At 43.2% G+C, this 25,353-nt stretch overlaps 1 protein-coding gene across 1 annotated transcript in view; it reads right to left on the reverse strand.

The window, feature by feature from the left end:
- Positions 1–229: 229 nt before the first annotated feature.
- ajap1 (adherens junctions associated protein 1) overlaps positions 230–25,353 on the reverse strand; it is a gene marked incomplete at both ends in the record, with an annotated part of 55,111 nt that continues 29,987 nt past the window's right edge. Inside the window, 4 exons of the mRNA XM_080764222.1 lie at positions 230–302; positions 867–1,109; positions 1,551–1,638; positions 19,888–20,657. Of these exons, the coding sequence (XP_080620348.1) occupies positions 230–302; positions 867–1,109; positions 1,551–1,638; positions 19,888–20,657 (1,174 nt within the window). The remainder of the gene's footprint in view (positions 303–866; positions 1,110–1,550; positions 1,639–19,887; positions 20,658–25,353) is intronic.

The following is a 25,353-nucleotide window of genomic DNA, read 5'->3' on the forward strand; positions in this document are numbered from 1 at the left end:
TTGCAACAGCACGGAAGATGCAATAATGCATAATCATGGCAGAAACAACAAACATATGCCAAGCTCCCTTCTATTCCCAAACTGGGGCAGCGTCACTGCAGGGATTTAGGTGGCTGCATGTGGCTCACACGATGATTTGCGGAGGGAGAAAGTGGCACACTACCCACCAGAGCATGAATTCGGGAAGTATTTTTCCGCCCACAGCATGGTGAGCGAAGCCTTCAGCCGGTCAGCAGGAGATCTCGAACCATTTCTCTGACACAAAGGCCACAGGGATGAGTTGCCTTTCAGTGGGAGAAGGTCTGTGGAAGTCAAGAGCAGTGTGTAAGACATGCCAAAAAAGCCTAGATCATAATAGAGGATATCGACACTGTCAGGCTAAACATCTTGTATCGCCATACTATTTCTTCTTTTTAATCCATTTAGGAATGAGACCAGATTCTATTAAAGTTTTCTGAAAAACCTATGTTTCTATATCAGTAGTGCTCAAACTATTTCATGTCAAGGACGCCAAAATTCATATGAAATCGTCCGCCGGCACCTATCTGAAAATATCTTGTTCCAGGAACAAGTGCATCTACAAGCTCACCAATCGTTGCATTGCTCGTAGATATGCTATTTTCACTTTTATTTTAATTTTATGATGACCATTGTGTCTGTAATGACATGCTACCCCACCTGTCTGCGGTTATTCAACCAATGAAACGTATTACAATAAGAACACTTGCTTGCAACATTTTATCCTTGGAACAGAGGTTATTTTCTCTATTCGTGAATAGTGCAATTTGTAGATCTGACTTTTTGTCCCAAAATAGGGACGATCATAGGGTTCATGTGCATGAAGTCTTGGGCCTCGTACAGTTTACCTATTTCCGTTATAAGCTGTTTTGTAGACGGGTGTCTGCTGGATCATCTCATCCGTGTAGATGGGGACGGCGGTCCGCACGCACTCGTGCGAGCACTGGAGGCTGTCATTGTAGGCAGTGAAGATGTCCACCTTGCTGGGAACCCGGGCAGGCGTGAAGTCTGTCAGGTTCTGGCAGCTCTCCTCCTGCTGGTGAATCTTACGCTGATGGCTATTGTGACGGCCATTCGCCGACTGTGCACAGCTACAAAAACACGTACCAAAGACAAGAAACAAACATAAAATCGTACCGTGCACCTCAAGGCCTGTCGCCCTGGCACCGTGTAAGGCAGTACAAGGTTTAAAGGGGCTCTAAAACCCTTTGTGAGTTTACTGTCATTAAAACATTCAAATAATTGATTGGCCATATCAATTAATTTGATTTATATAGTGCCAAGTCATCACCATCTTCGTCAAACAAGTTACCTCAAGACACTTTGTAGAGCAGGTCGAGGTTGACGAAATGGCATGCTGGCATTTGACACAATCACGTCGGCACACACATCTTATCACACTGATACTTATTGTTATTTTGTTTTTGTAGTGTTTAGTTTTTTGCTTCCTGCAATATCGCACAAAACTTGCCTATAGGGTTTTGTTCCCTTTTAATTACAAAATTGATGGTAAGGTAAGGAATCTTTCCTACCAGTTTTTAAGGACTAGAGTTGTGATCAAGGCTGCGATAACCATGATGAGAGACACAGTGATTGTGATTATCTGGTGAATTGCCAAACCTGCAGAAAGAGAGAGAGAGAGAGACAGAGAGACAGAGAGACAGAGAGAGAGAGTAAATTAAGGAACATCATGCCATACATCCATGCAAGGATCACAGGGTTGAACAAACAGTGCCCACATTGTGGAAGACAAGCTGATTTTTCTTTCTTTCTTTTTTTCATGAACATTCATGGAGATCACACCCACGGCTATTCATAATTTAAACGCAACATGAATTATTCTATTAAAGCATAGCCAAGCGTCGGCATAATGGATTTCCATGGTCCAAGTTTCCCCTTAACTACTTTAGCTCCATCTAAAACTTGAGGTGAAATAAACGGATTTGAATTCATAGTTGCACAGATTATGACCATACTGTGCTGTGTACGAGGTCTATATCTTGCAGTAATTTGCGGAATTTGTTGATTTTATTAGTAGGAAACAAGGAAAGGATATTGTAGAAAGACCGGAGAGCTGAAGCACAGAGGAGCTATGGATCGTGATTATGTTATAAATGCTCTGGCTGGGTCATCCTGTGCACCTCAATGTACTGTAGGATCCCATTCTTTTAAGCTTTTATGCAGTTCGAATAGAGATCGACACCAGCAAAGCTATTCGACTGTGAAAGTGAAACGAGGTCATTCACAGGATTTGAAAGCCTGTTTTATCTGTCCTGGCATTCTGAAATGAAAGGTATCTGAATTAGATGAATCTTTCAACCGTGCCACATTTTTGTCACAAGGGGGTCTGTCATGTCTGTCTGTCTGTCTGTCTGTCTGTCTGTCTATCTTTCACCACCCTATTTTAGACATGGCATTGTGCATGCATGCGTGTGTGTGTGTGTGTGTGTGTGTGTATACTACGTATATACTAGGGGTGTAACGATACAATTTAACAGCGATACGATACATATCGCGATGCATGGTTGACGATACGATACATGGATGATATTGGTTAATATAATTATGGCGATACGATACGATTCAATGAAAAGAAATTAAATCTGTGTGAAACATGTGGATTGTTCTGTTTTTTAAGTTAAAATGGATATAAATAAGTAAACACAGTGATTCTCTGGAAAATACATAGGCATTATATTTGAACACAGCTCGACAAACCCGTACCTTAACATGAACACAGAGAATAAGAATACACACATTTATTGATAGACCAAGTGTAGCGATATTGAATGAAAAAGTAAATATTTTCTTCTTAAAATTGCTAAATAGTATAGCACAACCTATACTTAGTATTGATGCAATTGATGATTTGCATTGCAAAATGATACGTTACGATACAAAGTCAAACAATTCGATACGTTGTTTACATTTCGATATACATAAAATCTATTTGTCGATGCAGTTACTATATCGTTACACCAATAATATATACTGAATATACCTGGCTGGTTGAAAGCAAAGTAGTGGAGTAATGCTATACACACAAGCTCTGGAGTGACAGGATTGTGAGCAGCCAGTCGCCACTTAAAGATGGGGTGCCATGATGTTTGTATTTTTTCCAGTTTTTCATGTGTTTATGAGGTGACAGTACTTCATTAGACCCCTTGCAGTGGTTGCAATGATGTCTGCCCTTTATATTTAGAGTTTCTTCCTGGAGGTTGAAACCTTGACAGTCAAACATGCCAATGAAAAACAGTGATCATAATATCAACCCATCTCCCTTTATCAGCTGTGGGTGCGGCTTCAGTTAAGGTGGATCACCACCCATCACCACCCACCAGGCAAACCAGGCATAGGCTACTTGATGAACTGGTTGGCCACAAAAACAACATGTTAACAAAAACTGTACACTTTTTTTGACAAAATTCTTCCTCTTATCTAATAATAACAACTGACGATCATGTTTTAGGGTGGAAAATAATCACGGCACTCCATCTTTCAGTGCTGTCACTAGTCTCTACCTGGAGACTTTTCTACTGCCACGCACTACTTCCCCTTTGTTCTGTGGACACAGCCAGCGACAGCATGGCCTTATGCTATTAGCCAGTTCAAAAGCCTGCTCAATGGTACCTTGTGGGGGAGAAGAGTGTCACATAGTTCGTTTTTCCCAGCCAGGATATTCTCCATGTAATGTTTTGAATAGAAAGTCAACCCCCCGTCATTGGCCCTCTCTCTCTCTCTCTCTCTCGCTCACTCGCTCGCTGCCTTTCTCCTTCCCACGATGTTAAAGGTGTAGACCACATCCGTCCCATCGCCTGAAGGGATGCAACGCTCTGATTGGTTCAGAAACTTCAGAGCCAGCATTTCAAGCTGAAACTTCAAAATAAAATGCCCACCGTTAACGTTTCACTACACTTTTAAGTTACACATATTTTCTGGTAATAATCTGGGTAAAATGTGCTGCATTGCATGGGTAAAGGGGGAGACAATTACAATTTAGCAGACGCTCTTAATCCAGAGCGATTTACATTAAAGGTGTAGGGAAACGGAAATGGTGGATATTTTATTTCGCATCCCTCCAGGCTATGGGGTCTCAAAATCTGTGACTTACTGCTCGTGAATTTCGTTTGTAAACAAAGTGACACTGATTATTTCTAACATACACAACCTATATACATATTTTAGCGTGATGATTACATTTAAAACAAGTAATACACTGTCTGTATGTCATCTTGAATGATCAACACCAGCTGTGGAGGAGGATGACAACGTATGGGAATCAAACTGGTTAAAGGTGTAGTGAAATGAAAAATACGTTTTTCACACTTTTAGACCACATCGGCTGTTATCGATGTGTATCTCTACACGTCAACACGCAGCACGTTTTCAGGAAGTAATTAAAAAAATATTAGTATGGAATTTTGATATAAAAACACACAGAAATGAGAATTTGTCCATTTTTTGGGCATCCATTGTTAGGTAAGCCCATATGATGACCACGGGTATGGTCTAAAAGTGTGAAAAACGTATTTCACTACGCCTTTTAGCAAGAACAAAAAAGAACAAAAATGCACTTTATTGTGAAGGGACGACAGGATGAGGAGAGGTGGTGTTGCTGCGTAATTGTGGAGAGTAATGGCTGTGCGCGATATTGTCAAAACTATTTGTATCATCAATACACCTGTATCAACAGAATAATTATGTAATTGTATATACTGAATATGGGGGGGCCTCATATTTGGTCTCCAGATCTTCAGATTCCTAAAGGCTCAATCATAGTCTGGATTTTCGGTGGTGGGGTGACCACCGAAAAATAAATGAGTCTTTTACTTATACTGGATCTCTTGTCCACTAGTCCCTTCCTAACATTTAAGTCGTTTTTATTTGTTGACTAAATTGTCAACATATTTAGTCTTAGTTTTAGTCATCACGGCTTAGTTTTCATCTAGTTTTTATTCAGTTTTCCTCAGTGTAAAACGATAGTCGACGAACTTGTTTCGCCATAGTTTTAGTCGACAAAATGGACACTACTGGAATTCACGCTAATTGGTTGAAAACCACAGTCCTAGACGAAGGAAAAATATAATGTATATTCATAGCAACAGAACAAGCCAATACCCAAAGGTTATAGTGATTTTACAGTCAAAGCAAAGCCAAGTTTCTAGATTTTATGGGAGTAGTTGATGGTCCCAAATAGCAGTTACACTTAAGCCTTAATGAATGCTAATATAAATTCTTCAAGTGAGCTTCCACTTGAGGGATCTTGCTGTTGCAACAGCAGATGTTGGACTAGCAGATGTCTATGCACTTGCTTGCATTATTCCGCCGCACTAATCTGCAGTGCAAAACGCGGCATTGTTTTTTTGTTTAAACCCCCGTGAGAGCTGATCCCTCACTTTTTTGCCGGAGGGGTGTGTAATCCTCAAACAGCCGTTCGGTACAGCGCGCGTCTGTCGCGCAGGATTACTTGGGCATTGTAACGGTGTACGGTACGTGTGTGGGTGAGAGAAGTGATACATGCGCTTGGGGGGGATGACAGTACGCATTGCAGCAGCAGGTGACATGTGGCGGGAAGGAGAAAAAAAAAATGGCACGATGAAAGGGCTCTCGCGGGCCCCATACATCTCACTTCTCTATCAGCCCAGCTGCCACAGTCGCTGATACGGGCCAATTTATCTTTGGGATGACACAAAATGAGCTGTGAACTCCAGTCAGGCAGGGGTTTCAACACCAGAGGTGAGCCAGTTCAGCATTGGATTAATGATATCTATGGTGGGCTCGCCGAAGGCCGCGCCTCTTTCTCACAATTCTAGTCCCTTGTCGCCGCGAAAAAGCAAATTAACTTATCAGGAGAGTCAATTGACATCCCCACCCTTCCTCTCTAGCTCGCATAAAGGCTGCAAGTTGAAAGCGTGGGTTTATAAAATTAACTTCTCTCCCAGTTCAGGGATGATACAGCCCGCCCTTGACCTTGATCAATAGCTGACGTCTCCTCTGAGAATACGTTTCATTTCATGTCTATGTCAGTGTGAAAGGCGGGCAGTTCTCGGGGCAAGGATTTAACATTTTCTTTGGGGCTGGGGTGGGTTTGGGCTGTGGAATAAATGAAGCTCACAAAGAGAGGTGTAATCGTGCAAGACCTCCCAACTTTTAGTCCATTATAACCTCATTTCTTGGGGCAGTGCATTAGAGTGGTGGGAGTTAATGACCTGGGCTGACAAATCTGCGAGAGGAGGCAGCTAGGCCAGTTTCCCAGTTACGACTGCCAGGTGGATGGAGCAACATTTGGCCCGGTCGCCTCAGACTCATTGCGTTCTGGCAGCCGGGCTGAACGATCACCTCTGGAGTCACCTTGCTTTAGAGGATCTAGGGTAGGATTTGCATCATCATACCACAGGAGGGACAGCAAATATAGTAAAGCTTCACTTTGTTGTGAAACCTCGTCGCTTTGTTAAAATTACATAATAAAAATTGTTTCTTTTCGTCAAGTGTAAATTAGGCATAAGGATGACATGTGAGAGTGCGAGGTGGAAAAGAGACAAGAGAGGGGAGGAGAGGTATAGAGAGCTTTAGGCCGCTGTGCCAGCATGATTTTAGCCCTAGCAAAACTCCCAGAGAGAAATAAATGAGTTTTCCACCTCCATGGTTATGACACTGATGAATATGTGACAGGAAAGCATGCATGACGGAATAATGAAATCTCTTGCGCGGTCTACTTTTAATAAGACCTCCATATAGAGATGCGGCAGATGCCCTGCATTTTGGCACAACATGTCACAAGGTGTCAATAAACTAGTTTGCATGAAAATGGTCATTTGACCCGATCACACCATAGTGACCAAATGTTAATGCTGGTAGATTTCTGAACTAAGCCAGGTCAAATATGAAGCCAGGGCACATGCACTGAAGCTCGATGCTATACCAACCGAAGCCATAAATAATGTATCCTGGAGCTGTATGAAAATTAGCCTGCATGAGTAAATGTCCTTTCATATCACAGCTCTTGTTGCTTCGCTTCTCAATTGCCTTCCACCATTATTAATACCATTGGAGCTTGCACTGCATAAGTTGTTTTAGCTTTGTAACAGAAGCCAGTTCAAGGCAGTGGTGAACAAAATGAGTAATGTGTACAAAAGAGAATTAGGTGCAGCTGATCTGTGGGGAATATAGCCGATCTATAAGCACACAAGAGCTCACAGGGTCAAATGATTCAAACCTGTCCATTTAATTTGTAATGCATTACACTACACATCTGGGAAGTGTGCAGAGGACTGCCTGCCAAGCAGTGAGACCATCCCTGACACACTCAAACACACACACACACACACACACACACACACGCACAGTGACAGACAGACAGACAGACAGACAGACAGACAGACAGACAGACAGACAGACAGACAGACAGACAGACAGACAGACAGACAGACAGACAGACGGAGAGGAGCACTGCTGTCAAAGGTGGCCCGCTGATGGCTAGTGATTGCCAATTAACGGTAGTGTCAAAGTGTCAATCTAGGCTGATTTCCACTGAGTCTCTGGGCAATCTGAACACTTCCTGAAGAAGTGGGCGCTGAGAGTGTTTGTGAGAGAGAGAGAGAGAGAGAGAGAGAGAGAGAGAGAGAGAGAGAGAGAGAGAGAGAGAGAGCAAAAGAGAGCTGAGAGACCAAGGGAGTGAAAGGCAATGTAAGAGGGATAGATCACAGACAAATATTCAATATTACTTTTTAACTGAGCTCTATTGGTGCAGGCCAAGACTCCCAGGCAAAAAAAGGAAGAACATTTTGGAAATGAGCAAGTAAATTCAAATCATGTTGATGACGGTGGCTATTTTTATATACAATACGTACTGTCACAAATTTGCACTATTGAGGATTTGAGACAGGCCCACAATGTATTCTCCAAGTCATTGGAGAATTTGCTCTTTCATTCTCTACCGGCAAATTCTGTCACTCATCACTGCTAATTAAACATTAAAAAAGGCTCCCGAAAAAGCCTCAAATGTCACTTTAAAAAAAGTGATGAAAGCAAAACCGTGCGCTACAGTACGTATTCCTTTGATGGACAAATAATAGATATTCTTCTCAGCCAACAACTGCACATAGCTTTTCCCTCCAGGAGGATGTGTCAAGGCATGACGAAAGAGAGCTGAGAGCAGGGAATAAAGTGAGGCAGCATCTGCTCTCCTCTGCCAAGGCCCCTCTGTCTCTCCTTGGCTGAGTTTCCTGTAAATCAGGCAAACTGATTGACTTGACTCTGCATGGCTGTCACCAGGCATCAGCATTTAAGTCCAGATTTAACGGTGGAGGAAAGGAGATTCATTTATTTATTTATTTTACCCGCTTTATTGAGAGTCAATATAGAGCAGGAACGGCGAGATTATTAGATTGCCATGGTAACCGCTGGGGAAAAGTGGTTCTCTCTGTGTCTCTTTTATCTCTCTCTCTCTCTCTCTCTCTCTCTCTCTCTCTCTCTATCTCTCCCTCTCTCCACAGAGAAGTACATCTCCCACGTACAGCAGGGTCACAGTGTGAATGTATATGGCGTTTGGGTGTTCGCTGGAATTCTATTCACTTGCTTGTTTAAAAATAGATCCCATCATGCCTCACTTGAGCACTTAGCATACATTTTTACATGTGCTCATCATTTAGCTCTGGAGTGGTTGTGTCATGTGTGTGTCGGTCTTACTTATTTACTCAGCTGTTCGTTTATAACCCCTCGTGAAGCTTCCTTTGCCCCCCGATCGCATCTTGCCAATTATCACTGCCTCCATAAATCTATATGATGCGTGCTATTTGGGCAGAGATTATCACCTTTCACTCCTCCCCCCTTCCGGTTATCAATTAAATTATCACCTTTCACTCCTCCCCCCCTCCGGTTATCACTTTACCCCTCAACCCCTCCACTTGGAGGAGGACATATGATGCGTTTTTCAAGTCTGCATTATGTATTCACTGGTCGGCATGCGGCCTCTGGGGCTTTCTTTCTGCTTATTACTCCACGCCACGGCTGGTGTTTAACCCTGTGAATTCCAGGTCGTCTAACCCAGGGGTTCTCAACCCGTGGCTTTTTGCAACTGAATGGCTGGAAAATGGAAATGAAGAGTTTACACATAGTACATGCATGCACCTTCCCTAATGATTATATCTGGTTTCAGTATTTATTTATGGTGTATTGTCTATTATTAAGGTTATTGTTTGAAGCCAATTCATATTGGGGGTTGGGAGGGGCGGGGCGGGGGTCCCCGAGACATTGCCAAAGCATTTCTGTGGTTCCCCGGCCAAAAACGTTGAGAACCCCTGGTTCCCAACCACTGGTACTAACACTGGTGGTACTTGAGTCCCCCCTCTGGTGGTACAGAGGGGGGGTAAAAATATTGAAATATTACTACAGGTAGTTCTTCTGACCAAGCAATTGGTTGAAATAGATTTTCTCATTTCCGTGCTGAAATGAGCATGACAGCACACCTAGCCGTTAATTTGAATTAGAAATATCATCAGTTGTGCTGATTAGAGGTTAGACAGAGTTTTGTCAGAGCAGCAGCATTATATTGGCTTAGGAATGGAACAAAAGTGGCAAGTATGCACTCCTGTATTTTAACATCAGTCATTATAGATGATAGATAACTTTATTGTCATTCAGCAGATACATAAAATGCATAAGAGAAAATGTCGTTTCACTGGACTAAAATACTACTAAAATCTAAAATCCACTTTTAAAAACAAATAAATGAAAAAGCACCATTAGCTCATAGAGAGACGGATATTGCACAACAGGAGTCCTTATAGCAGCATATGGGGGGAAAGGTTAGGGGATATTGCACTTGCCAGAAGGCAGTGATCCGCTGTCCTCACTATGGTGGATTGTTTTTTTTGGTATTGGTATTTTCTGAGGTGGTTAGTGGTACTTCAGTATAAAAAGGTTGGGAACCAATGCCCACTGGTTCTCAACATGTGGGTTGGGACCCGCAGGGGGGCTCCCCACATGATTTTAGGGTGGGTCCCCAGATGACAGTGAAGTGGCCATTTAAATACATTTAACTCATAGACCCCTAGATGGCAGTAGTGATAGTTCACCGTTCTATTTGGTCGTAGAAGAAGACCGCCAGGTGGTCAGGCATTCATATTTTAGGCATTCATATTTTAGACGCACGGCCACTGGGAGTTGCTATTGAGCCACTAAACACGGTCGCTTTGTTCATCCAGTGCGATCTGAACTGTAATTCTCATGAAAAGGACTCCAACCCTCACCTTTCTGTTTATCCATGCATTGCGGCTGAAGGGAAAGCCAATTGAACACGGAGCTGCCGATCGACCGAGAGCTTTGATATGCGGTAGACCAACGTTATACAGTATGTTTATCATGCTATGTTCACAATATTTATCAAACTAAATGTAATACCTCAACTGCTACACTTCCAGGTGCTTCTCAGGGTGGGGGGTCGATACCATGCTCAAATGTGATTATTTTGGGGGCGTCCCGGCCTGCAAGGGTTGAGAACCACTGGTCTAATTAGTACTGAGTTATGATGAGCGGCAGCTCTCCTCATCATGGCTTTAGTCACATCATAATATCCATAATGGCGCTGACAGCCCCATCTGCCCTGGTGGTGAAGAGACAGGTGGAGCGCTGGCTATACTCGCACCACAATCACCAGGAACCAATGGAAGCATCTGGAGGACGTGCTTGCCCGCGCCACGCACGCACGCACGTACCCACGCACGCACGGATGGTGAAAGGAACACTTTCAACAGGCAATGCCTCAGCAGGAGCTATAATCACAAATGAGTCCCACTTAATGGTGAAAGGAGCAAGATACAGTTCAACAGCAGGAGCTATGATGTACCATCACAAACAACCAACACTGCCTTGTATGAACGTCAATACCTCATAAAGGTACTGTAATGGGCTGTGTGCACTCGCACGCACAATCGCACATACACGCACGCACATACTGTACACACACACACACACACACGCATGCACACACACACGCACGCATGCACGCACACACATTATAATGATGTACAATCATTCATGGCAGCTTGCTGCAGCGTGCATGGTGAAATGTGAATCACAGTGAGTTACAGCTATGAGGTGTGTTTGGTGCGGTCCTGAATGTACACACCTGAGCCCCGTGGACTCTTAACGAGACAACAAATAGAGCTGTACTGGAGATGCATGGTCACAACATCCATGGGAGGTATTATTATTATTTTTAAATTAATGTTTTTTTGCGGCTTTCGCCTTTATTTTATTTATAGAGGGACAGACAGTAGGCTGACAGGAAATGGGGAGAGAGATGGGAGAGTGACATGCAGTAAAGGGATCGGGAGTCGAACCCGTGGCACACTGCCAGACTGGAATACCAGCCAAGGTGCCTGGACCGCTGAGCCACCGCCCAGGCCATGGGAGGTATTATTAACCCAGTGGTGGAAATATATAATTATACCACAGGTCGTTTCGAGGAAGCAATCTGATTGGTTGAAACAGCCTTCTAGCCATGGATAAACCAGCACCATTCACCACCTAATCAAAACAAAGATTTCAGCTTCTCTGTTTTCCCAGAGCGCTAGCAAACTCGGTGGCTAGTCTAGCTAGTTTCTTGGGACATTTGTGGTCGTAGTGACCACATCTGTCATTAAAATAAAATAAAATCAGCGATTTTCTTAGTTTTAAGGGTAAAAACTGTAACTGTATAATTGCAATATTGCACTCTAGGGTTCAGTGATGCTTGCGGAACTGGACTACGTCTCGTTCCTGACCGCATCATTATTATTACAAAACATACACTAACCACTTCACAACTTGAAATGGGATATTCTGCATAATGAGTACTTTTACTTTTGGTACATTTTGATACCAATACGTTTGTACTTTCACTCAAGTAAATTTAGAATTCCTTACTTTTTTATTATTACTACAGTACATTTAGATTGCAGTATTGATACTTTTACTTAAGTAAAACATTTTAGTTCTTTGTCCACCACTGTATTCACATTCACAGCAGTATCTCAACGGGCCTGAAAATTAAGGCCCGGTCCTAACTGATCAGGCCCGGCCCGGTCTGCTCTATATCAATCAGACTACTAGAATATGGTGTGGGTGCAGGGTTGTTTTCTTTTGTCTCTGATTAATGTGCTGTCAAACTGATAACTATGCTGAGTATCTCAAATGCTGTGCTGTGAGAAGGATGGGCACTTATAAGCTTTTAGCTTCAGCCCATGCCTTTTGATCAAAACAGGACAGTTTTTTTTTCTTTGCTGAAAATTTGTACTTGATTCTGTGAAGATGTTCAAATAAACAAAACTAAACATAAACATGGTATTAACATAAAAATTAAAATATAACCAAACAAAAATCACCTACCCTACCTTTATTAAAAGACTGTGTAAGGGTTGAGGGAGGTGTTGAATTGGGTCATCAGCTGTCTGGGGTCAGGTCCTGTGTGGCTCACACAGCAGTACAACTTGACGTGATATAGACATGTCATTTCCATAATGGCTGCCTTTTAGATTACAGCTGGCTGCTGCATGTGTCTGGGGATGTTCAGGGTGGCTGGGCTCCTTCCTTCCCAGGGGGATATGTACACTGACCCCGCATGTGCCTCATGTTGCAGGGGGGGGTGATTACAGAAAGAGGGCGACACACACACACACACACACACACACACACACACACACACACACACACAGAGAGAGAGCAATGAGGCAGACTGAGAGAGAAAGTAAGACAAAGGGAAGGACGGAGCAGAGCGCACCACACAGCATCATCTCCCCCGGCAGAGATTTTATTTCATTAAGAATAGTCTTTCAGTATGGTAATTATAGTCTACCTAGGGGCTAATGTGAAAGGGACATGGGTTAATGTGTTGCGAAGGCAAAAGCAAAGTTCACCGCCTGAACGGAGGTCTACACACACTATCGCATAGCGCCAGCGTACGATAGTGTTGTGTTGCACAGGGAACATTGCAGATCTACAAGCTCACAATGGCTCGTTGATGGTGGCGGTATTAAATTCATCTCTGTCAGTATGCTCGTACAGTACGACAACACACACACAGTCTAAGAGTCATATTCCATTTCTTGACAGCATTAGACATGCCCATCTAAATCATACAAGGTCCTATAGAGCACCGAAGTCTGACGTCAATATCGGTAGATATTGTTGTAATATTATTATTGTTACTGCTGCTGAATTAGTCACATTTTCGCTAGAAACAGACTGTATCACTAGTGACTGACTGTCGCAAACGATACAGAGACACCTCCCTGACAATAACGCAGAGACAGCTTGTTTATTTTTGGACCACAATGCTTAAATGAAACGATTTTAAGATGAACCCACGTTATTCTCCATAGAGAAATGACTTCCGTGAACCAGGCAGAACCACGAGATGAGCGAGTGACCTCAGGACTTCGGCGCTCTATACCTATACTATGCAGCCATTCCACAACCAGCTACTATATACAGTCTGTTTGTATGTGGTGTCAGACCAGAGCTCACTCAGCTAGAGACAGAGAGAGAGAGCCTATTCCACCCACGCAAAACCCGGCCAAATGCTGGGTACCAAAACATGAACATGCATTGTCAGCGCAATTATGCTTGTAGTTTATATTTTCTTCTTGTCTCACAGAACATAAGACGGTTCACATGATTCTAGACACTGGCTTCAAGACAGATTGGTGAGACAATTCCCACCAGGTATATCTTATTTTGATTAATAATAGTATGTTATATTGAATCTGATATTATGATACATGAAATGTTACAGACCTGTAAGGGTCCATTTGGAACCCCCTCAAGGAACCCTGAGAGTCCCTGGACTGCACTATGAGAAGTTAACGCATTGAGCAATGTACCAGGAACAGGTTTGTTGTTGGAGAGAACTGAATAGTGGAAACACCAGAGCTGATGGTCTGTATTCCGATATTCTGATAAATCAGTGTCTTGAGATGTTGGGCACAGCACTGTAAAGTTTTGGTCCTCAAAGTAAGTAACCTCTGGGCCTCTGTGCTCGATGGCAAAAGTGTGAAATTGATGGAAATGCCCCCAGTGGGAGTGGGTCAATTAGCATAGTGCTGGCTCGTATGTCGTTAAACATGGCCATAGTTTTATGGCCACCTACATGGTCCATTAAGAAGCATTGACTCATTGACTTAATGAAATGCTAAATCACACGTGACTGTTTGGTAGCCATGTGTGCCTATCCATTTGTGTCCATAAAAATGACACATGCGGCATGCTGTAACAATGTATTTCACAGGACAGGCCACTCGAGGAGATAACACTAGGCATACGGTCAAGGTCACAAGTGCTGCTTAAATCAAAGTATTAAGTTCAAAACCGTCTGGCGGTGGCAATATGCACTCTGTTACCCAGTTGAGCTATACACGTTGTTAAAATGTGAAATGTAGCTGCACTCAACCTATTGACACAAACACGTACAATTACCAAACTGGACATAAATGCCTTTATTTTACTGCACAGGCAAGCCATTATGTTCATGGAAGTCTAACTATAAATGCACCAAGTCTATGTGTGTACGTCTGTCTGTACGTCTGTAATCCACGTTACCCGAGAACCGTTAGATCCACCGTCAAATTCAACACACACGTTCCACACCACCACAGGAAGTTTGTTTTGTGTTTTATACCTGCATGTCTTAAATTGTTTTATATAATGAATGTAATCTCGTCAGCATTGAAAATGAGGGAGAACCTCAATTGCTCTTTCGAGAATAAATAAAGGTTTCAATCAATCAAGTGCAGTGCCCGGTGTCGGTCGGACGCACGGTTGTCCAGAACCGCCCCAAAAGGCTCTGGACAGGGCCCATGCCCAGGGTCCATATATGGAGCTGGCCTGTTCTGACCTCACAACACTCCATATTTGGGCATGCGTGACACAGAACTCCGTAAGCTGGCCTGTTCTGACATCCCAACACTCCATATTTGTGCGGCTCTGCTCTAGTAATATGTAATACACACAAAAGACTTGTGACTGGAGCTGTAAATGAAAGTGCTGTTGAACTTTGGCAGAACCTTGGGGTGTGTGTGTGTGTGTGTGTGTGTGTGTGTGTGTGTGTGTGTGTGTGTGTGCGAGTGCGAGTGTGTGCGTGCGTATCAATAGCTGACAGGAAACACACTTGGACCCAAGCTGTTCCCTAGCAACGCAAATCCACTGAAGTGAAATCATGAGAAGGAATTCTATTGTGATTGTTGAATAATATGGATGTCAAAGTTGTTTTAAGTCTTCCTGTGACCCACTGTGCTGAAATGAATGTTCTAGATTCTAAAAATATCCCACCGGTGTGGATCATGTGCATAAAGTATGTCAACCTCCTGGGTGGATATTATTCGGTCCTTTACCACACAACCGCACACCCCACATTTCAATTTGTACGACATGGCCAGGAAGATTTGGTGCACTTTACATTGTGGGGACGACCGAATCATGTCCTTTATGCACAGGGTGACCTCTTATGCCTTATGACCTGCATATGGACAATAAACCGTAAATCAGCATATACCGCTGTAATTTACTATATTTCTCCGCTGACAAAATATTAAAGTGGCACAAGGGCAGATGGTTCATCATGAATGTGGTCACAGCTAGAGGTTGCTGCTAGCGTTGTGCCTAACATCCATCCATCTATCCATCTATCTATCTATCTATCTATCTATCTATCTATCTATCTATCTATCTATCTATCTATCTATCTAATAACATGCCAGTCACATAATGTTGTACATATTGTACAGTCGTAACTGTGTCAAACTGTACTGATTTAATTTTGTTTAATGCAGAGCATGAACATGTAATACAATTAATATGGGTAATGCACAGTTTTATGTTTTTGCAGACCTCGAGTGTCCTGGAACTTCTGTGAGAGATAATTAAGTAGCTACTGATCATTAACGCATCACTATGTAATTTACGGTTTAATCACACACACTCGCACGCACCCACCCCACACGCACCTACTGTACATGTGTTGTGCAGAGAGCTGCCAGGACATCTATTTTATCTATCAATATTTACCAATCCAATAATGGTGTTGGTGGGTGCTATCATTAACAGCATGTGCAGACAGAGATAAATATAGGAAAAATGAAATCCCTACATTCAATATTTATTTTGAATGTAGGGATTTAGTTTTTTCTATATTTATCTCTGCGTATAGCGTTTATCCCAAAGAGTTCAACAAAAGTGGTTATTGAACACAGTGACAGTGAAGACATGTTAGGCTGCCACTAGCCTCGGAAACGCAGACGTTTTTATTTCCAGGGAGAAAAAAAAAGTCTGGGTCTGAGTCCACTTCAATTCGGCATAGAGTAGCGCAAACATTGCTCACTCTCTGCTGATTTCTGATTGTCTGCACCTTTGTAAAATTGACATACACACGCACACATGTACACACACACGCTCCTCTCTCTCTCTGTCGCTCTAAGTAATTAGTCTCATGTCGCGCAGCTGCGCATATATTCTCCCGGCGGATCCTGCCGGGAGCTGCCTATGCCATAAAAAGCATAGGTGAGTTCCAGGCTAGGCTGCCACCAGCTTCAAAATGCTATTACATTTTGGTTGTAGGCCTACTGTTAGTTGGTCTACTCTACCAGCACTTGTGCGGTATACTTTCCTAGCTGTAAATAGTGAAAGTAAATTTGTGCCGGTCCACAGGAGAGGCTAAGAGCAGGGAGAGCTGTCAGTACTCACACTGTTTGACAAGATGTCAATCCTTTGACACTGACAACTATATACACATGCAAGATAAAGAAAATGGAACGATACGGTACAAAAGACAAGATGAAGACCAGACGGAGACGCTGTCAATATGTCAAAAGATTTAAAGACAGGTTCGATTCCTGAACCCGACCACCTTTGCTGCGTGTCACTCCCCGTCTCTCTCTCTCTCTCTCTCTCTCTCTCTCTCTCTCTCTCTCTCTCTCTCTCTCTCTCTCTCTCTCTCTCTTCCCGTTTCCTGTCATTCTAAAACTGTACTATCCTAAAAGGCAGAAAATATCCTATAAAACTCAAAGAGACAAGGTGGAACAATGAACTCAGCACAATAGTGTCGATAGGCTAAGTGAAGAAATGGAAACAGAAGACGTGTGTAATAGATTATTAGAAACAGAATACGTGTGTAATAGATATATTAGTTATATCAGACATATTCTGATGGGTGAGAGCTAAATCAGATTTGAATCTACCGACAAAACAGATTTTAGTGTCAAATTGTTATCAACGTGGACAAATTAATTATCTGAGCCTGTTTTTTGTTTTCATCGATTCAATTTCACTTGTATGTCCTGCATCCTGATTGTTATCACGACCTGAACCTTTTCTGCTTACTAAGGAGCTGGAGAGACAGGGAGACCCATGATGTTACTGAACAAACACTATACTAGCAATGATTACTATAAGAATATAGAGCTATTTATTAAAATAAATCTGCACCTTTTAATATCTATCTAATCTATGTGAACGGTATACCCTTGGCTTAAAGGGACGGCAGGTAACAGATAGATTCCTAGTTTAGCGCAGGGGTTCTCAACGTCTGGGAACCCCCCCAGAATGCGTTGGCCATGTCTCGCGACTGTCTCGCCCGCTGGTCTGGGCGGCTGGGCCTCTATTACCGTTTAAGCTACAGTCTCATTAATTCCAGTACCTTGGGGATGACCGCCAAAGTGACTAAGCCCTTGGCTTAGTCATAAAGGACACGGTTGTCTGCTGTTTTTTCCTACTCCTACTATTTATTAGAAAGTTTTAATTTTTAATTTTTATTGGACACTAAAGTCTGGTCAAAGTGCTTTACTGGGTATAGTACATAAACTGAGCAAACTGGGTGAGCATTCAATGTGAGCATTCAATGTCTTGGGATTTGTTTTTCTATTGTATCCATTGGTTATTATTTCCATTGCCGGTTTGCTTATTTATGTACGTATGTCCCTGACCTGAAGCTCTCAGAGTGTTTGTCTATCCCTGTGTCTATAGCCAACTGACTAGAACGGCTCTAATAATAGGAGATATTGTGCTTCAGCCTCATGTCCATCTATCTGTACATCCAGGAATCTCTGTGTGTCAGGGATCTTATAGCACTTCAAAATGGAGTGGCATACAGTACCTATTGCTCTCAGTGCTGCATGACAACGTATACTCAAGTAAATAGTAAAGTATTCAGTAGTACAAATTATGAAGTACATTTAGATCAGCCATTAGATCACTACATTTGAAATGGGGCTAAAGTGGTTAATTCATATATATTTTGTAATTTTGGGTCCCTGAGTCCCTTCGTAGAAATGCAGTGGAGCTAAAAGTATTTATATTTGAAATGAAAGTCACGAGCTTGCAATATAAACAAATACTCCAAAAATATATGGCGGCGGTGGGCCAGGGTAGAGTGGCTGGATGGTAACCGCAAGGTTGCCATAGTTCGAACCCGGGCTCCCCCAGAGTTTGTGTCGAAGTGTCCTTGAGCAAGACACTGAACCCCAAATTGCTCCTGATGTGCTGCGGTGCCTTGCATGGTTTCCGCCGCCATCGGTGTATGAATGGGTGAATGTAATGCACAAACTATGTATGGATAAAGGTGCTATATAAATGCACCATTTACCAAGTACTCAAGTAAATATACTGTCCACCACTGATTGCTCCTATCCATGCCACATGTCAGTCGGCAAGGTCTGTATGATACTTTTGAGGCTGCGTTACAAAATTTTAAAGCACCCTATAGTGGGAAAAACAGCGCAGTGGTGTGCACAAACATTTAGAGGGGCAGGTGCTCAAGTGAAAAAAGGGCACCTTGTGCAGCGCGTGGAACCGGCCGGTTGCCTTAATAATAGTGTGAGATTTATAGATTTTGGGGCATAAATAATATATTAGAAATTTAGAAGCTCAAGAATTGATCAATGTCACCATGGTCCTGTACATACTGTACACTGTACAAAAAAGGGGAGGGGGGGTTCAAAAGGGCACATTGCAGGTGGTTGAAACAGCGGGTACTGAATACTTTTCAACATGTGGCCTCTCCAGACTCCTGTGAAACGTCATTCACTGCCAGGCATATAGGCTTTTTCATTTTATCTATAGGCTACTAGTTATTTTGGACCCACATGGCAGAAATGTCTTCAGGTGAAATGACATGAGACATAAGAGAGTTTTTCTGTCAAAGATGGAGTGGGAAAAAATAATATATAGCCTATTGGACAGATTTGAAAGCAGAGTTGACAGCCTGAGGTGAATCCAGAACACAGTAACATGCCTCTCTAGTACCTTTCACATTGGAGTGGTGTACTCTTTTATACATAGCCTATGGCTCCTTCAAGCCAAAATAAAAATGTAATGTCCCGTAAAACGCATCATATAATGGAAAATGTCAATGTGACTGTAATACTAGATTTTTCTTTAGCGTATGATTGCTTAATGTTAATGGTGTCAGCTTTTGTATCAAAAGTTAAAACTGAAAGATTCCAATCCTGATCCTCACTCTCAAAAAACGGGGAACTTTGTGTTGTTCACTCAAGCCACCTGCAAACTCTGGAACTGTCTACCCCCTCATATTAAGTCTGCTCCTTCCTTAGAGGCCTTTAAGTCTTTACTAAAAACCCATTTCTTCTACCTGGCTTTTAATGTTTGACCTAATTAACCTGTGTACTTTTTGTGTTGCTTCGATTTTGTAATATAACCTGTGTATTTTTGTGTTGATTTTGTTATACTATGTTACTTGTGTACAGCACTTTGGTTGGCCTCCTGGTCTTTGAAAATGTGCTATATAAATAAAATTTGATTTGATTTGATTTGAAAGTTCACCTGCCAAATGAAACGAAGCTGCTGACTTTGGGACTGCAGATTGCTGGACTTTGGCCTTACCTGGTGTGTCCCCGTATGGCTTTGGTGGTTTGACAGTCTCTCCCAAACTGATAGTTGGCTTGGTGGTGCTTTGCCTCTTGGGCTGAGGCGTGGTCACCACGGCAAACGTCCTTTGGAGGACCTTGGTGGTGGTCGTGGTGGTCGTGGCCACTGTGGATGTCAAGGCCCTGGTGGACAGCGTGGCATTGGGGCCCGGTTTGCCGTCCTCGTCGACACTCTCCTCCGTCCCTGTGGGTCCCCAGTCGATAAATCCGGACACCGTGGTAGTCCGGTCCTCCTGAGACTTGTCAATGCTGTCCCACTTGAGCTGCCTCCTCGCCCGCAGCAGCAACCTCACCGCCTCCGCCTTGCTCCGGCTCAAGACGGGCGCTGGAGGCATCACTGCCACCGAGTCCCCCCCGGCCTCCGCGTGAGAATGTCTCAATTGGCACTCTTTACACACTGTCTGCCCTTTATGTGCTGCCGTCCTATGCTTTGGACCCCTGACATTCGCTCCCAGCCCCGTTCTGCTGTCTGGGGGCAGAGGGACGGGGTTGAGGAGCCTCCGTGCCAGTGGGCTCACAGTCCTCCAGTGGAGCATGTTGGGGGTGTCCCAGAGGGGCTGCCATCGCGGCCGGGAACGAGGTGGTGCTGACTTCGGCGTGAGCTTGATCCCCAGTCCCTGGCTGAGGGGGCTGCAGAGGGAGAAGTCCAGGGTCAGGTGCGTCATGGCGAGGAGAATCCACACCCGGGGACCCACTGGGCTCCCTGACCTCAGAGCAGACATCGGACTGGAGAAAAAGGGGGACGGGGGAGAGCAACATATTATTTTAGTTTCTGTTCTGCACATGTTAAATCATGCAAGCAATGTTCTCTCTTATTTTCTATCTACCGTGCAGACTCACATCTCATCATCGTTCTATTGCACGGCTTCACCAGTCAAGTGATCAGCAATAATAACTAGTTTGTTATGAGCCTCTTGAATAGGAAAGGTCAGATGCAAGGTAAACCGTGTAAAACATTGGAAAGGTAATGACTCTGCCCTCTCTTGCTCCCTGCCATTAAAAAGAATGAGAATGTATCCTTGATTTTACAGATTCAAATCAATCCAGGGATGATTAACAGAGGGTCAAGGTCATAGGCCTAGTTTAACTGTTCATCATGTTCAACGTTATCTGCCATAGATACAGTCACGATTCCTAAAGGTCTATTAAATTATGCAGTGCAGGTTTTGAGAGGGTATAATGCCGGCACTAGATGGAGCCTGACAAAAATTATGATGTTGCAAAGGTCTACATCCACACAGCTATTTGAAGAATGCATTCAAGAACCAAACACCTTCCAAAATGACTTGCTCGTCAAAGGGACGCCAAGGTGATATCCAGGCTGGGTCTCGACGGCAGATTGATTTTGTTTTATGGACAACCTTCTTTGGCCCCTGGCACAAAGCTGTGCTATTGATTCCTCAGGGAGCAACCTCATCATTGTGGTATCTCTCATCTTTATTGTCCTTGGCCAATTCAAGCCCACATACTGAGGACTAATTTGTAAGACATATTTGCTGGTAGGAAGAAAAGAAAGTGTTGTCTGATGTATATGGTTCACTAAGCTAATGGGCGGTCACAACAGTTTCACTTTGACTGCCACCATTGAACTCTGGCGCTGTCCCTTCACTGCCAACAGAATGCACGGGGCCTTTTATTTTGACAACCACAAAAATTGGGGTACAGTAGGCTACTTTCTGAAAGTTGTTATTATTGTTGTTGTTGTTGTTGTTGTTGTTGTCCTGTTTAAAACTATAGTCGCTAGTTAACCTACGATTTTTGGTAGTGTCATGGTAATGAATTTTGCGTATTGAAATGTGTCTCTCGATTTAATGACACATCAAGACAAGACAATTCCAACTTTCAATCTTTGTTTTGTTTAGAAAAACACACAAATATTAGTCTAGCCAAACTCTCAATCCTATGAATTACACACATACAGTGCCATGCAGTCAAGTAGTTCTTTACATCAGCATTTCATGCAACTCTGTTCAGTCAGCATTTTAGTTCAGCCAACGACCACTCCACTGCAGTTGGAATCTCATTTAACTCACATTTGATGATAGTCGGGAGGGACAGATAAACCAGTAAATAATGCTAATTTATAAAGGCACTTTAATTGCGCTATAAATGGTGATTGATGGAGTCATAATGGAGAACTGACAAGGTCAGAGACTTATTGATAGTTAAAGTGTAGGTAATAAGTTGTGCTATAAGTGTCTTTGGTAATGTTTCATACCGAGTTGTGGGAACTTTCACAGTGCAGTTGGCTAGACTTGAGGTGACTTGAGGTGAATTACAAATGAATGCACTTTTCGATAAGGTTAAATGGTTGTTAGAGCACAGTGTTAAGGGGGGTTGACAGACACCTTGGTCCTCATGGCAGAAAGGTGCAGTGGAATGTCTAATGATGTGCATGTTAGTATGCCTCAGCACTGCTGGGGTGACGTGTGGCGGCCCACAGCAATGACCAAATGGACAGCAATCAAAAACCAGCCATTTTTAAAAAGGAGGAGTTTTCTAATTGTAAGACAATCTTACAATAAACTCAGCGCATGCGTGAATTCTTTATTTGCAATGTTCCCGACTTGCAACGTTCCAGGGTAGGCCGGCTGTGCAACGGTCTAGTTAAATAGAAATACAAATGCAAAATAACCTGTTGCAGATCAGATCTAGTTAACACGATGCAGTGTTGAGTATGAATTGATTGACACTTCCCACACTGATTTTGCCCACACTGCCCATTATCCTCGTATCATGGGAGAGAGTACTCATGTTTACAAAGTCTGCTTGATAATGTCCATCCATACATCTTTTTTTTTTTTTTGCTTTTTGCTTTTACCTTCATTGTGTACAATGTACTTGCTAGAAGCATGTAGGAGATTACAAACGCAAAGCATCAAGAACAGTAAGATGTAACCCTGCTGAAGAACAGAAGGGGCTGGGGCACTTTGGTTGCAGTTACAGTATGCATTCCATAGCTACAGACAACATTGTGGGCTCAAATCTAAAGGAGAAAAAATAAATAAACTATATATTATATAAGCACTATTAGACCGTGGCACTGAACTGCAGAAGTGCAGACTGCATAGTTCAAACAGTAATTTAAATCTGCAATCCTGAACTCATTTTAATGAGCAGAATTATATTTTTTATGATATTTTCAAAAGGTAAATTTTATATGTGTGGTGGGGGACTCTGAGTGCGTCCACTAAATAACGTTGGTTTCCCAAGCAGAAGACCTGGGCTCAAATTGAAACATACTGTACGTACTGTACTGCAGCGCTGATACGTACTGATACTTTGGATTGTGCAGATAACACATTTCACTGTATATGCAAATATATAGTGGACGAATACCACCAGTAAGACACCCTGAGGGTGAGAAGTGACCACAGCCTAAAGGGCGAGGTCGTGTGTACGCATCCGCCTGGGTGGCAACTGGCAGGAGACTGCTGGGTGAGCGCTGGTGCTTTGGCATGGGGGAGGCAGATCAACATAATTATGGTATGTTTTCTCTACTGGCCATATATGGAGCGTGTCTTGAGTATATACTGACATATGGAATGTCAGTATGGTCAGCTCCATACAGTATATGGAGGTCTAAGTGGCAGCGGGGGGGGGAGTGTCTTGAGAGTACAGGTTTTATTGAGTTGAGAACTCTAGTTTTCGCCGGCTGTCGGGCGCAGCTGCAATAGACTTTTACGGGCCAGGCCCGGCTAGAGTTTGAATGGACAGGTATTAGTCAAAAGGGAGACATCGAAGAGGAAGGATTGGTGGGGAAGGATCAACGTGTGGAATGTCAGAACATCTAAGCTCCATATATGGAGATCTAAGGGTTTGAGGTTAGAAGTAGAGTTGCTGGCCAGCTCCATATGCAGATCTAGGTGATAATCCAGTATTCTCTATATGTATAGCTATCCAGGGTTTGATAAGGTCAGTGTCGTGATCTTCATATATGGAGACTGCCATATATGGTGGTGTGACGTGTCACGAGGCGTGACCATATATGCAGGCGTGATGTCACGAGGCGGGACCATATATGGAGGTGTGATGTCACGAGGAGGGACCATATATGGAGGAGTGATGTCACGAGGCGTGACCATATATGGAGGCGTGATGTCACGAGGCGTGACCATATATGGAGGAGTGATGTCACGAGGCGTGACCATATATGGAGGCGTGATGTCACGAGGCGTGACCATATATGGAGGCGTGATGACACGAGGCATGACCATATATGGAGGCGTGATGTCACGTGGCCTGATGTCACGAGGCATGACCATATATGGAGGTGTGATTGACCGAACGACTGACGGGAAATACAGGTCTTCATAGTAAACTGCGACCTACCGTCGTAACAAAGGAGTGTGGATTCATCAATGAATCATTGAACATAATCATATTATTATTGTTAAAAGTATTATTATCCTCTTAAATGCATTTTACAGGTTGCACAGATGAGACATAAACTTCTGCTTAAATTCTTAAATTCTCTCTTTTGAATGCATGCTGTTAACCTACAGACACCTATGTCTGTAGGTTAACAGTATAGGTGGCTAAAAATAACCCATGGAGGGGAAACCCCCTTGTCAGACGTGTCCTGACGCTGATCCAGCGCTGACCTTCAAGGCTGACGTTAAACCCCACCACACTCCTCCATCTCATTTGAAATTACCATAAAACATTGTGATGGTAGATTGAATAGGCCCGTGGGGAGACGATCTTATATTTTTGGGCGCAGTCGCATTGATCTTAATACAAGCAAGGATGAGAAGGGCGAAATGCAATTACCCAAAAGGGGAGCTGGAGCGAAGCGGCAGCCATATATGCACATCTTTACCGGAGCGCCGGAAAAAAGCATAAGTTAATTGTAAACTATATGCATTATTCAGGCAGTTTGCAAAGTTGAGGAAGGCGACTGTCTAGTCTACATCTTAATATGCCAGGCCCATTCCACAGCTGAAGTCACACAGGGAATGAAATTACTTTGTGAGGCTATCGAGTGACCCATTAATTAGTGTGTCCGTTGCCCTGGAGTACTTGGGGTTTGAAGGTCAGGTAAAGACCTCCATGAATGGTAAATTTAATAGGGGTCTGACGGATTCCAGATACCTGCTCTTTTGCCAGTCACGCACATATATATATAATGTACACACTACAATCCTCATCCAGACACCGTTTAATTCTCAACGCGCCCGCAAAAGGTGTAACGTAATGCAACTCAACTGTGTCGCCAAGCAAATAAGATCTCGGTGCTTCGACATGCTATTTGCGGCTATTTAAATTACGCAATGCATGCATGCGTAGTTGCGTAGTACATTTGGTACCAAATCTACCACTTTCTATGCAAAGGAGCCTTATTGAAACAAATCACACTTGTGTGTGAACTGATGCAAACACACATGCATGTTTGCGCACGCGCACATGTGCGCGCGCACAC

The sequence above is a fragment of the Protomyctophum bolini genome (assembly GCF_963924005.1).
Source record: "Protomyctophum bolini genome assembly, chromosome: 5".
NCBI classification, from domain to species: Eukaryota; Metazoa; Chordata; class Actinopteri; order Myctophiformes; family Myctophidae; genus Protomyctophum; species Protomyctophum bolini.